The sequence below is a fragment of the Wolffia australiana genome, chromosome 17, assembly GCF_029677425.1.
Source record: "Wolffia australiana isolate 7733 chromosome 17, ASM2967742v1".
Taxonomy (NCBI): domain Eukaryota; kingdom Viridiplantae; phylum Streptophyta; class Magnoliopsida; order Alismatales; family Araceae; genus Wolffia; species Wolffia australiana.
In genome coordinates this window covers 7747797-7762224 of record NC_135851.1, presented here as the reverse complement: position 1 = coordinate 7762224, position 14428 = coordinate 7747797, and the positions used below count along the sequence as shown (strand labels likewise).

At 37.2% G+C, this 14428-nt stretch overlaps 1 protein-coding gene across 12 annotated transcripts; it reads left to right on the top strand.

The window, feature by feature from the left end:
- The first annotated feature begins 6182 nt into the window (after positions 1 to 6182).
- On the top strand, positions 6183 to 13241 carry LOC144714253 (ubiquitin-conjugating enzyme E2 22-like). 12 transcript variants are annotated; one of them, XM_078588963.1, is made up of 8 exons: positions 6183 to 6397; positions 6763 to 6823; positions 9767 to 9907; positions 9996 to 10140; positions 10247 to 10324; positions 10533 to 10645; positions 12033 to 12136; positions 12713 to 13241. In XM_078588963.1, the coding sequence occupies exons 2-8, from the start codon at positions 6794 to 6796 to the stop codon at positions 12990 to 12992; spliced, it is 891 nt and encodes a 296-aa protein (XP_078445089.1). In that variant the 5' UTR covers positions 6183 to 6397; positions 6763 to 6793; the 3' UTR covers positions 12993 to 13241. The 12 variants fall into 12 exon arrangements, with proteins under 12 accessions (XP_078445089.1, XP_078445087.1, XP_078445085.1 ...); XM_078588961.1 differs by having other exon boundaries at positions 6763 to 6826; XM_078588959.1 differs by having other exon boundaries at positions 6763 to 9590.
- The last annotated feature ends 1187 nt before the right edge of the window (positions 13242 to 14428 follow it).

Sequence of the window (14428 nt, the reverse complement as noted above, 5' to 3'; positions counted from 1 at the left end):
ACCAAGATAGACTTCAAACAATTTTTCCTTCTTCCTGGTCTGATTTTTAGGGCGCCCCCCTCTTCCTTTATATAGGGGAGAGGTTTGGGCCCCCTAAATGGATCAACAAAAGGGAAGACGAGGTCCATTAAGGGGGCCCTTATAAATTGGGCTCCCTCATTAAAAAGTAGAAGGGAAATTAAAACAAAGAAAATGAAAGAAATAAAAGAGCACAAGGGAGGGGTTCCGAGTTGGCTAAGGATCCCTCCCCACGACAACAATGACTGGTGTAGAGACGCGTCGTGTAGCGACGAAAATGGTGCGATGAACACGAACAAAACACAAAACACAACAAGAAATGATGATAATCAAGCATTTCTTTCACCCAGCCTTCAATGACAGTGGCGGTGGCGCGAACGGCATCGTTGACGATCCTTGATGGTGTGCACCATCAGGAGGGAGAGAGTGAGTGGAAGAAAGAAGAAGAGGGAGAGGGAGAGCGTGAGGAAGTGTGTGAAGGAAAGAAAATAGGGAAAGGGAGAGGGATAGGGAGAGGGAGAGGGAGAGGGAGAGGGAGAGGGAGAGAGTGAGTGAAAGAGAGAAGAAGAGGGAGAGGGTGAGAGTGAGTGAGAGGGAGGAAGACAGAGAGAATGAGAGTGACGGTGAGAGTGAGAGAATGAGTGGAAGACAGAAGAAGAGGGAGAGGGAGAGCGTGAGGAAGTGCGTGAAGGAAAGAAGAATAAAGAGAGGGATAGGGAGAGGGAGAGGGAGAGACAGAGAGTAAGAGAGAAGGAGAGGGAGAGGGAGAGAGTGAGTGAAAGAGAGAAGAAGAGGGATAGGGTGAGAGTGAGTGAGAGGGAGGAAGACAGAGATAATGCGAGTGACGGCGAGAGTGAGAGACAGAGAATTGGAGAAGAAGAGGGAGAGGGAGAGGGAGAGAGTGAGTGGAAGAAAGAAGAAGAGGGAGAGGGAGAGCGTGAGGAAGTGTGTGAAGGAAAGAAGAATAGGGAGAGGGAGAGGGAGAGGGAGAGTGAGAGACAGAGAGTAAGAGAGAAGGAGAGGGAGAGGGAGAGGGAGAGGGAGAGAGTGAGTGAAAGAGAGAAGAAGAGGGAGAGGGAGAGGGAGAGAGTGGGCAAGTTAGTACCTTGCCGAGAGATTAGGCAGCTGGTGAACCGAGAAGGTTCAGTGCCGGAAAAAGCTCCAGTGTGCTCCTCATCCGATGGCGGGAGCAACGAGCGAGGGGGGACTGGGAGAGCGAAGGCTGACGAGGGACAGAGGGAGCAGGGGGGGCTGGGAGATCAATGGCCGACGAGGGACGCCCGTGCGACTCGCTGAAAAATACCAATAAATTGAGAAGGGGGACGAGAGACGTCAGGAGAGCGACGAGGGACGGAGGGACTGAGGGAGGGACATATTTTTTGATGTATTATTTTAAGAAAAATACAAAAAAAATTCGCACCATTTGCACAAACCGAACCGCATACTGATCTGTGCGATGTTCTGTGCGAATTTGATTTTGATTCTGTTCGGAAAATCGAACAGAACGAACAATTTGCACAAATTCGCACAAAACGAACAGAACACCCATGTCTATTGACAATGAAAACCAAAAAAACTGGATGGATGTTGAAATCACTTTCTTGCATCTGGCCTACTAAAATAGGATTAATTCTTCGATGATGTTTGCATGAATGGGGTGATATTTATAGATCTAGCCATATTGATGATAGGAGGGAGAGAGAGAGAGAGACGAAGTTACACTTAAAACTCAGACTAAAACTCTTAGATGATCAGATCATGATTCAAAGTTCGATCATTCTCAGCCATCGTATTTTCTCTGTCTTGTTTATTCCTGTAGCGCATTTCCTGCATGACATGAAACATTTGGAAACTATGAAAGAATCATAAATACAAACAAATATCACATACATTATATTTAAGTAAATAAATAGTTTTTTTTGCGTCAAACATAATCTGTTTAAATATAATGTGAAACTTCTTATAATACATGTTCTAAATTATAAAAAAACATTTATTCATGAATTTATGTCATAAAATTTAATCGAAGTGTTTCATTGGTCATTATTTTCTTTCCAATATGAGGTCAAAAAATAAAAAGAATAAAAATCCAAAAAATTAAAAAAACCATTAAAAAAATAGAATTGATCATTTCTAAGCTTGATAACAAAGAGATATAGTTTTTCACTAATTAACATGAAAAACACATTATTTTAATGGAATAATTAGTTTATCATCACTACATGTGTCATTTCGTAATTGCAACCACATTTATTCATATTTCAATCTATATTGCTTTGGTCCATTCCATTCTTGTGCATACAAAGCATAGAAAAATTAAAACACATCAGCTCATCACTGCCCATTAGGGCATCATGATTTGTGATGGTATGATAACAACTGTTTTGCAGTGATTAAAATAGTATTTCCTCACATTATTCATTATTTGATTTGAAATCAACATCATCATTGTCATTATCATTTCAATAAAATTAATGCTCAACACCAATGCTACCTTGTTTTCACACCAGCACATCTGATATCCAATCTCATTTTTATTCATCACAGAAATGAAATATGATATCAATTTGAAAATCAGTATCGGTAGCATTCCTAATTTTTAATGATTATGAATTCTGAGATATCTGATACCCAGTATTGGATAAAAATACAACAGAAGTACATCTTTTATTCAAGTTTAAGAAACTATCTAGTGTTATTGTAAAGTACCTTGTCTAAGTACTGAGCCTGAATACATTTTCAATAAATAATCTAGACTGCCAAGCATTTCTACTAAGAAATATTGTTGTACCACCTTGTAAAATATTTCTCATAACCCTAACAATGTCATTAAATAGACTTGAAAAGTTTTTTAAAAATAAATATCAAAATATTTTGATTATATTGATGTTTTAATTATCTTACGCCCATAGCAACTTAACTTTGAATCTGAATGCGACGTGTGTTTTTCCTTTTTTATATCCTTGCAAATAATGAGTTTATCTTCATTGGTGTTGAAAACCATTCATATCAGGTTAAAAATCAATTCCTAATTACATATATTAAAGTTTGACTTTGCAAAGTAAGAAGGTTGTCCTTCAAGTCATACTTCTTTGTTCGATATTTTAACTGTCAAATCAATGATTTTCAATAAAAAATATTACTTGAATAAGCTCAAAAGGATTATCCTATGGATGTCATTTTCCTTGGCTTATAGAAGTTTTAGGTTGTCATCCTACTCTTTTTCTGTAACAGATTTATCGTAACCAAGAATGAATTTGGAGTTTCTGAATGAGCCTAAGAAACATAAGTAACCCATTACAGAATATTATAACAACATGATGAAAGCTATTTGATGTCTTCAAATGTGAAGATGAAATCAATGTGGCCGTAAGAAGTACGAGAGGAGAAATATGACAAGAGTATTACATGACCTCATAGAGGTCTAATGTAGAGAAAATATAGAAATATCCCTTATGAGATTAACGTAACATAACGACTCAACGAAAAAGGGATAGATGAGGCTAATGAACACATTATATTCCTTAGACCTTATTACAATAGAATAATACATTTGAAACAATCAAACCAGGTAGAAATTAAATTATATATATTTTTTCTTAAATGAAGTAGAAAAAATAAATGTCTCTTTTTCTGTAATGATTTTTAAAATAATGTTCATAATATACAATGGATGTCAGACAAGAAACCATGTGGTGAGAGGGAATAGTCTGATTGAAGAGGACCTTAGTAAATCAAAAGGGAGATATGCTTTTATTTTTACAAAAATGTGAGGAGAGAGAATGATATTGAGAAATAAAATCTGATATTCTTCTTTTAAGAAGAATACACATTCTGCAAGAATAGAAGGCACGAAGCGAAGAATCATAATAAAACATGAGTAATGTAAGTAACGGAGCTATTGTATGCTAAGCATAGGGTTTTGGAAGTATAACTTTACTCTTAAAAAATAAAAAAGGAAAAATCACTTCCAAAATCACTGTCGAGATTGTAGGCGCAGCGACTCGCCTGAGCTTCCAATATGGCGTTCTATAAGTAAAAAGTCATTTAGCATGTGGTTCTCTCTTGCTTGGTAATTTCTGACTTCATACTGACTTCTTCATCTGAATCTTTATTGAATTCCCAAATATCGATCACGGTTGATCAAATAGCAAACTTTGCTAATTTCAAAAAAAATATTAATTGAAAATAATAAAACTTTGTTCTTCAGTTTTTTGGAAGCGAAGAACATTTTTTATGTAGGTGATTTAAAACTTATTTCACATCATATCATTTTATAGAAATCAGATCTATAAATTTACAAATTTATTATGAAGCAAAGATTTAGGTAATGAAACAAGGAAAAATTTTGTTTTGTCTTTAGTATTTAAGGCTTTAACTTAGATGTGATAAACCTAGTTTTGTGAGAAATATTCACTTTAACAAAAAAAATGAGCAAAACATTGATTTTGTCATCTATTAATAAAAATGTGAATTTTTGCATCATTTCAGTATTGAATTGTGTATAAACCCCACCTTTTTACCATGCCATACAATTCATATCAAATTATTTAGTTACGATTGTTGATTTGAAAAAATCTACAAGTGAATGGAGAATGAAAAATGTAAGAATGTAATTCAAGTTCAAATGCTTGATGAAGCATAAAAAGTTAAGGAGAATCTACAATCGGATAAAAGGAGAGCAATTATTAGATTAGTATTAAGAGATGAAATTCAGCAAAAAATATGATACATGAGCCACATTATTGGGACACAATACATGTTGAAATGATTATAGTATTTTGGGTGTTTGAGCACATTCATATGTGTATATTTTTTTCTACATGTACTTGGGTGACAATAAATGTTCAAACAAATCTTAGGTGGCAAGTGAAGGAACCCAATAAAATTACAATTTGAAGGAAAAAAGTCAGATCTAATGAGAGCTCTGTTGCTGAGTAAAAAACTTAAGGGGTGTTAATTTAAAATTGCACAAAAAACTGTAAAAAAAATTATTACAAGAGATGCTACAGTACACCCCTCATTAAAATACATTGACATTTGAATTGCGCTAATGAGATAGAAATTGCTGATGACATAGAAAGATTTCCGAGGTTGTTTAACTTTATGAATACATGAATTTGAACGGTCACTTAAGTTGACAAATATCCCCCTACTGAAAGCTGACTAATAAACACTCAAATATCTGAAAGGTCCCAATAAACTCAGCTTTCTAGGATGCCATCTCTTAATCAAGAATTTAAATAGTGACTCAACAGAAATTTGAGTATTTGCCCCAAATGACCCTTCTCCATTTTTTCATCTTACTTTAAAAAATAGTTGTACATAAATTTGACCATGCATCTTGAACAAAGGCCTTACTTCTATTTAAAATATGACTTATCATAAAAAGATAAGACATGTTTTGTTAAAGCTTTCACCATGAAAATAAAAGGTCAACAAGGAATCTTTATGAGCGTACCATTTATTCAGTATTCAAAGGAAAATCCTATATTGATGTAGAATACATGCACACATGGTGAATTCAAATTTTATTAGTTGTTATTTAGATGATTATAAGGATTACAATCCATTTTATATATCATCTTTTTTTAAAAAAACCGATGTTAATATCCATAGAAACTTCCCTAAGGAAATCTCACATGAACAATTATTCTTTTTTGGTCCAGTAACTTGTGGCCCAATTCTATCTAGACCAATAATTTTATCTGATCTCAATGTGGTCATTAACCCATCTGATCCAACATGTTATTTTAGTCTCACTGGTCACTCAGTTATTCAAAGTCAAAGTTAGTCTCATAATCAAATACTAAAACAGTAGTAAAAAAAACAGGATACACTTGATAAGTCTATCATCCACATAAAGATAACGATGATTTAAAGAAAATGAACTAATAATTTGTCATGAAAGTTAGAAGCTGATTATGGAGACAGCTCAAGAAGATGAAAGTGGATGTGCAAGGAATATGGAAAGGAGGATTAGATAAGATAGTTTAAGCAAAAAGAGAGATGAATCATGATGAACATAGTTCTATGGGAAGAAAGAGCTGTAAGGAAGATGGCTGATGAGAGGGATTAATCTATATACATTAATCTTCAACTTATTTTAAACATCTATATATTAATGTCTATTAATGTTGCAACAGTTACGATGGTTTGCAGAAGTGAGAGTGATGGAGTGACTTGGCAAGATCCCAGCCGTTTCTGTCAAATCGGGCGATGATGAAGATGTTCTTGGTGAACTGGTCTTCGATCCGTCGGTGGGCACCTCTTGCAGTCTGAAGATCTCACTTCCTCAATTGGATTCTCAACGGGTGAAGAACAGAGGATTGGGTTTCCGCAAAAATCCTCAATTTATAAGGATTTACTGATTAACAAGGCAAGGTACTTCCAAATCAAGATCCGTTGGATGTTTCAAAGATGGGTTATTCGTAGGATACTGTTTTAATTTGTTCGACCCTTCCTCTGCAATTCAAGAATTTATCAATCGCAATTTACACTGATGTCTTGTCTTTGGTCGCATTGTTACTGTGATCTCGATCCTCGTCCGATCATCTCGTCTGCGATGTCTTGCCTTTGTCTCTGTGTTTTCCTTGAATTTCTATCTTTTCAGCTTGCATCAACATTTGATTTTTTCCCTAATGTGTAAATTAAGCTACATTTTGTAACATCCATGTTAGAATTTGGTAATTACTCCCTTACTCTGAATTTCTGTTTTTTTTCTCTTTTCTTTTCATTGTTCAGACGCAAGCACTACACTACATTGTCTAGGGCGATGGGTTCATATCCACTTCAAGAATATGCAGTAGTGATACAAGAGTTCAAGTTTCAACAGGATTTTTTACACATTTGTTTTTTTAATTTTTTATTTAAAATTTATTTGATCCATACGGGGAACAGTGGTTGAGGACAGTGGGATGGTTCCATTGTCATTTCGATAAACTCACTCTTAAGTTGACGTTGGAGGAACACATGTACACTATACAAGTAGATTAATCCCAAAATCCTCATTAAGTGGGTACAGTCCAGATTACGAATCTACTCGGGAGATTGCTGTCTTTTTTGATAAAGCTTTTCTGGGTTTTTACCTGTAGATTCCTGTAGGCTCACGATAGGGCCCCAAGTTTTATTGATGCAATGCAGAGAATTCCGATGAATTAACTTCAATAACTTCAATTATATCGAAGATCCAAACAGTTCTCTCAAGGGAATAACTAGAGTGGGGGGAGGGAGAGGAAGAAGACAAAGGGAGGAGGTGAGATCTTCACAAAACGCGAGAGGAATGCCACCAATGTGCAGGTAAGAACGTCTGTGACTTCAGAAAGAGAAGAGAGATGAGACGAATATCGAGAAATCACAATTCAGCTATGGCAAATCTTTCTTTGTGTGAAGCCTGCTGTGTCCTTTAATAGTGGGATGGGTCCTTACCCTACCAGCGTTTGTTGTCAACCCAGCCCAGTGTCATATCAGCTCATCGGCAGTTTACTTGTGATACCAAAGGTTAGAAAAGTAAGGTTGTCTGTTCTCAGCTACAAAAGATTGTTATGAGAAGATGGCACTGGAGAGAGAGACTTCACATGGTCTCAGGTTTGAGAGTTCTTGGAGAAGTGTTAAGAAGGGATAAATTAGGGTGTTGGAAATTGGCATGAAGAGATACAAACCGGACAATGGGAGGCGCCCGCCGCCCTGGGAGCCGAACAAGATGGAACTAGAAAACACTAGAGGGCTCAAATTAAATGTTCTCATCTTCTCTTTTTTCAGGGAAGTGAGAATCAAAGTCCAATACACAAAAGGCCCATGAAGGACTGATAAGCCTCTAACGATAACTTACCAAACCAAGAAGAGGCAGATTGCTATTTCCACACATGCAGATTGATCCGACACATGGGAAGATTTGAATAAAGCGCGGGAAAGGCGCGGGAGGAAGGAGTCTATGTATATAGAATGGGCGGCATCGTGAAGGGGATCAAGAATTTGTTGAGCTTCGAGATCGCACGGCTGGAGATCCTCCCCGCCGGAGCTGATGTCGTCCGATCCAGCCGCCAGTCTCCAAGACACTCCAAGGATAGTCTATCAATCTTCGATCCCTCTTGTTCTTCATTTTACTATCTCGAAACAATTGTGTGCAAGTTTATCGTACTACGTTGAATCTCAACTTATATTGGTTGCATTCGAATTCTGAGATCGCTCCTTTACCCGATCCCTCAGAATCTGATCGGGATCTCTATTCCCAGCTCCTTGGAATCGTTAAGATTACTTCAGTATCTTAACAATTTTAAACGTTACGATCCCCATAGAGATGTAACAAAATCAAGAAACGGGATGAGGGATAGAGAGGAGAATAGGAGAGATGGAAGAGGTAAGAGAAAAGAAGAGAGAGCGATAGGTGAACAAACTCTCAAGAACCTCCAAATCGGGAGTTCTTGCCCTCACGAAAGCCAGATACAGCTACTCGTGCCAAGAAACCACAGGGTAATCATTCATCTAATGACCTTACAAGGGGGTATTTATAACACTACAATTTCAAGAATCGGTTATCTCATCAGGACTCTAACAATATTTATAAACACTAGAGGGCTCAAATTAAATGTTCTCATCTTCTCTATTTTCAGGGAAGTGAGAATCCAAGTCCAATACACAAAAGGCCCATGAAGGACTACCCTCGCAACATCCAACAAGTAGGATAAGCTATGGATCTGAAGCCAAGAATGAGAGAATTATGATGATTACCTTCTGTTGAGTTTCAAACAATATTTGAGTTTCCGCAGCTTTCTCTTTCTCCCTCTATTTCGTCCCAGAGTTTATCAAATTTCAAGTGAATGCTGTGGTAATCCTTGGATGATCAAAGTTCAGATAAGGCAAAAACATCCTTGATCAGATTGGATACATCATCTGAAATTTTCTTGTCAAAATGGATTCTCAACTTTCGGCAGGAGCAGCTGCAGCAATACTATTTTAAAGGGGCAATTTTATTTTCCCTATAAAAGTATGGACCTCTTGACGTCCCAAAGTTAGGATTTAATCCCATGAGAAGTTTATGAAAATGCATTGCTTATAACATTGTTTATCAGCCAAATTGACCATTGGTCAGTGGCTGTAATCTTTGTGTCGCCATATTTTTAAGTTCATTTGCATATTTGAATGCAATTTGATTTCCTTTCATAGATTCCAGAATTTAGAATTTGAAGCATAGGTTTTACCTTCATCATCTCGCGACAAAATATGAAGATGGATTCTACCCCAAATTACTTTTGTCATATTTCTGATGTGTCTTTTTAAATATTTACCTCATCACCTTTGGTTAAGCTCGTCTCATGAACATTATCAGTTTTTCGTTTTGTTTTTGTTTATTTTGTTCTCTTTGGTTATCCGACAAACTTTAAATCAAACTAGCTTGATATTTTAGAATATCTGAGTCCTTTTTGCGGGGCATTCTAAATCGTCTTTTTTGGATCCCTAGAGTTCTTAGATTTTTGAATTGTATTATTTTTCAGGTGATTCCAGATGACCTCAGATTTCTAACTGCTCAGCTAATAGAAATGTCCAACGGGAAATTATGTGCTTTTATTTCTGTGGGTTACCTCAAAATTTGTGCACAAATATAAAATTACCCAGATTTATCTGTTTTTACTTTAAAAATTTTACCAATTTCTTGAATCTTCTCTACGAGTATTTTTAGTGTATGAGATCATGGGCGTTGCTCATGTTGGAGAATCAAGCTTTTTCACTCGCATTCTTCTTATTCTAGGAAAAAATTGCTGCATTCTTTTTTTTTTACTGGCGACTTGATCAATGTTGGGACCTGACGCCAACTTGGGAGGAATGTCTTTTCAGCTGGATGTTGTCATCTTTTGGCAATAGCAATTTGAACTTCTGCCTTTCTCTCATGGTTAGCACTATCTTTTTTTAGCTTATCTACTATTCAAATTATCATATTGAACGTTATGAAACATTGATTGCTTAGTTGAAATTCTCAGGCAACAAATGAAAACTTGACACCAAATGTCATCAAACAGCTCGTTAAAGAATTGAAGAATCTGGATGAGACTCCGCCAGAAGGAATCAAAGTAGTCGTTATTAATGATGATTTTTCTTCAATATTTGCTGATATTGATGGCCCTGGTTCGCACTTCGCAACACCTTCTCTTGCTCATCACTGCTTTTTGACTATCATCTCCTTTTTGAACTTTCTATAAAAGGAAAAGATATCTTGGGTTCTATGTTTCAGCTGGAACACCATATGAAAATGGCAATTTTCGGGTGAAGCTTGCGTTTCATTGCGATTTTCCGCAGTCTCCTCCCAGAGGTCCCTCCTCTCTTGGATGTGCAAATTAGAGTTTGACAAAAGTCATCGTCATGTACCACCCGCCTTGATGATGACATTGTTGCTGACGTTGACTGTTTTCAATGGGGTTGACGAGTTTTTGGTTGTTTGATCAATGGGGATGATGATGGCACATTTGAAAAGTAGTCTTTATTAATGTTTGCATGATCCGTTAAAACATATAATGTAGGGTTTTTCCTGACGAAGATTTTTCACCCCAACATCTCCTCAAGTGGTGAAATATGCGTCAATACACTGAAAAAGGATTGGAACCCCACTTTTGGGTTGCGCCATGTCCTCCTTGTAAGTTTTCCTTGTATGAGTGTTAGTTTCTTACTTTCCATCTTACACGTTAATAACTTGGAGATATAATTCGTTCCTATGAGGTCTGTGCCTGAATCATTAGGAAAGCCAGTTGATTCTGGCTCCATGTGCTCCTTAGCATTTTCCCTGGGAGTTGCGTCGTTCAGCTGAGTCATGGAGAATTGGAGACAATTTCATTGTTTCCACTTTCTCTCTTGTTGTCTCTTTTCTGTTCCTGTTGCCTTATTCTTCTTCTTCACCACTTTCTCCCCCTCTTATTCTTCTTCATATCTCTGTCTCCTTCTTCTTTATGTCTGTCTCTCTCTCTCTCCTTCTTCTTCATCTCACTCGCACACAGTCTCTCTTTCCTTCTTCATCTTACTCACACAGTCTCTCTCTCCTTCATCTCACTCGCACAGTCTCTCGCTCGCTCCCCTTAATTTTTCTTCATCTCACTCACACACAGTCTCTCTCTCCGTCTTCAACTCACTCACACACACAGTGTCTCTCTCTCATTCTTCTTCTTCTTCTTCTTCTTATTATTATTATTATTATTCCTTTCACACTCACTTTCTCTCCTCCATCTCACTTGCTCTCTGATTCTTCTTCTTGTTCTTTTCTTAGTGTCTCTATTTTTTTCCATCTCTCTCTCTGATGTTTGACTTCTTCTTCATTTCATTTTCTCTCTCGTCTTTTCAATCTCAATCTGTCACTGTCATCTTACTCTATCTCTCTCATTCATCATCCCCTTCTTCTCTCGCTCTCTTCTTTTTTTTCACCTCACAATCTCTCTCCTTCACCTCACGCTCTCTCTCCTTCATCTCACTCTATCCCGCTCATCATCGACATCTTCTTCTCTCTCTGCTTTTTTTCATCAAACACTCTCCCTCTTCATCTCACTCGATACCTCTCATTCATCATCATCTCCATCTCTCTCTCCATTATTTTTTTCATCTCACACTCTCTCCTTCATCTCACTCTATCTCTCTGATTCATCATCATCTTCTCTCTCTTGCTCTTGTCTTTTTTCATCTCACTCTCTCTCCTTCATCTCACTGTCTCATTCATTACCATCTTTTTCTTCTCACATTTCTCTCTTTCTTCATCTCACTGGCTCATTCATTACCATCTTTTCTTCTCACATTCTCTCTTTCTTCATCTCACTCCTCTCTCCCTACCTCTGTCTCTCTTTCTCTTGTTCTTCTCTAGCATCTCATTCTCTCTCTTATCATCATTGGACTCAGAGTTTCTCTCACCTTCTCTTTGTTCTTTATCATCTCTCTCTTATTTTTCTTCGTCTTCATCTCTCACTCTCCTTTTTCTTCGTCTTTCTCTCAATCTCCCTAGTTTCATAATTTTCTCTACATGGATTTAAATATGGTGACAGGTCATCCGGTGCCTCCTAATCGAACCCTTTCCCGAGTCAGCCCTCAATGAACAGGCTGCCAAGATGCTGCTTGAAGACTACCGGGAGTACGCCCGCCATGCCAGGTGAGACAACGGTCTCTCTCTTTCTCTCTCACTCTCTTTCTCTCTCCCTCCATATCTCACATTCTTTCTTTAACGTTGATTCTATTTAGCACACTCTCCCACTCCTTTTTTATTCTCATTCTCTCTCTTCCCTTAGGTTCTCCCTCCCTCTTCTTTTTTATTCGCCTTCTGTCTCTCCCTCTTCTCTCTACCCATAATTCTGGCATCTATCTGCATGTTCACTTTCTCTCTACCTCTCTTGGAGGCGTATATCTCACTCATACGTAAACACTATCTCACTTAAGTCCTCTGTGTTTCTCTTGCTCTCTCTGTCTCTCTCAATCTCTCTCTTACTTCTCACTCTATCTCTATAAGCAATTATCATGAACTCCTCTTGCTCTCTGTCTCTCTCTCTCTCTCTTACTTCTCTCTCTATCTCTATAAGCAGTTATCATGAACTCCTCTTGCTCTCTGTTTCTCTCTATCTCTCTCTTACTTCTTTCTCTATCTCTATAAGCAGTTACCATGAACTCCTCTTGCTCTCTGTCTCTCTCTCTATCTCTATAAGCAGTTATCATGAACTTCTCATCTGCCTAGGCTCTACACGGGAATACATGCAACAAAACCGAAACCCAAGTTGACGATGGAGGAAATTTCTGAGTCTACAATGGTACTGAACGTTGAACAAAGCCCAAGAACGGCTGCCTCAGCAGATGGCTCCTGTGCCAGTGCCATGGAGCCCCTGTCGCCAGCTCCCAGGCCTACTGCCAGCGACGGATCAAGGCGAATGCAGGTGGCAGATGAGGCGGCGACGAAGGCTCCAGCAGCAGACAAGAAGAAGATAGATGCCCAGAAGAAGAGTTTGAAGAGACTGTAAACTCGTCCGAGTGTGAACTCCACTTTGGAATAGAAAACATATCAGGTTAACCATCCAGCTCACTTTTTCATGATGAGTGGCATTGTGAAATCATTGGATATTAGCCACAACACCATATTGGAAGAGACTTCGACAAACCAAATCTCTCTCTACATGTTTGTCATCCCCTCCTTTCCTCTTACATGCTTGGGTCTCAACATCTTTATGTGTATTTTTGGTTATATGTACATGAAAATAATTGTGTGTAGAGATCATGGGTGTGTCAGTTTTATCTTGCAAGATAAACTAAAAGCACCAGGTTAACTAGGGACTGATGGTTTTGGTCTCAGTATTAGTTTCTGGAAGAAACATACAAACTTATTGTCAAAATTTTAGCTCAAATGATAAGAAAAGAGTGAAACAACCAATTCATGATGGCAAATACACCATTTTCATCATGGATTAACTGAAAAATAGATATACTATTGGCACGACTTATCTAAAATAAAGTTTCGAGAAGAAAAAAATGTTTTTTTAAAAAATCTAGAGCCCAGAAATATGTTAAGTTTAATACTATGATTTTCTATTTATATTCTTTTACTCAAATAAAAGCAGGTAGAAGGGCTATCCCAAAAGTGTAGAGGAGGCCTGGGTTTCATTCTGATGGTTGCAAATAAAATTTTATGTGTGTCTTTTTTACTCTGATTCAGTTTGGTTTTTGGTACAGTTTGTTTTTTGGACAGAATCCTGAGCGAAGTTTTGGTAAACCTGTGAATTTCAAACTGAGGGTATCAGTTTGGTCCAGTTTTACCAAAGTTCATGTAAAATGGCAAATCCTAGTTGAAACAAATTATGTCACAGTTGGGTTGTACAATTAACAGGGGGTGAACTAACTTCCTCTATGATTTAGTTTTCCAAATTCTATTGTATGTTTGATGACTTAGTTTTTATTTTTAACCCAACACCATTAGTTGCGAGTCCAACTTTTACACTCTCAGTACTTGTAAGTCAAACTACAGCAAAACCAGTTGGGGCATTGCATGGTTCTGTTCAAATTAATCCATTCGAATACACTTAATTTGATTGATGATTGATAGAATATCCCAACTGCAGAACCCCTTATTAAGTATATAAAATATGTGATTGGTTTTGTTGACTTGTATTGTTTTATGATTCATTAAAACACATATTATTTTGGAGATAATTATTGAAATAATCAGGATACCTTGGAGGCACAAAATCATAATTCTAAACACTTTGAGATATAGACGTTGGACGTTTTCTAGTTTTTTGAAATTGTTAATAATTTCAATGCAAAGAAAATATTTATGATATCATTTAAACCTAATCATAGGATGATGAATTCTATGGGACACTATTTGCTGGTCAAACTCAAAAAGATTTAGATGTGGTCTTTGAAGATAAAAATATTAAAATTAAAAGCATTTATATTATGA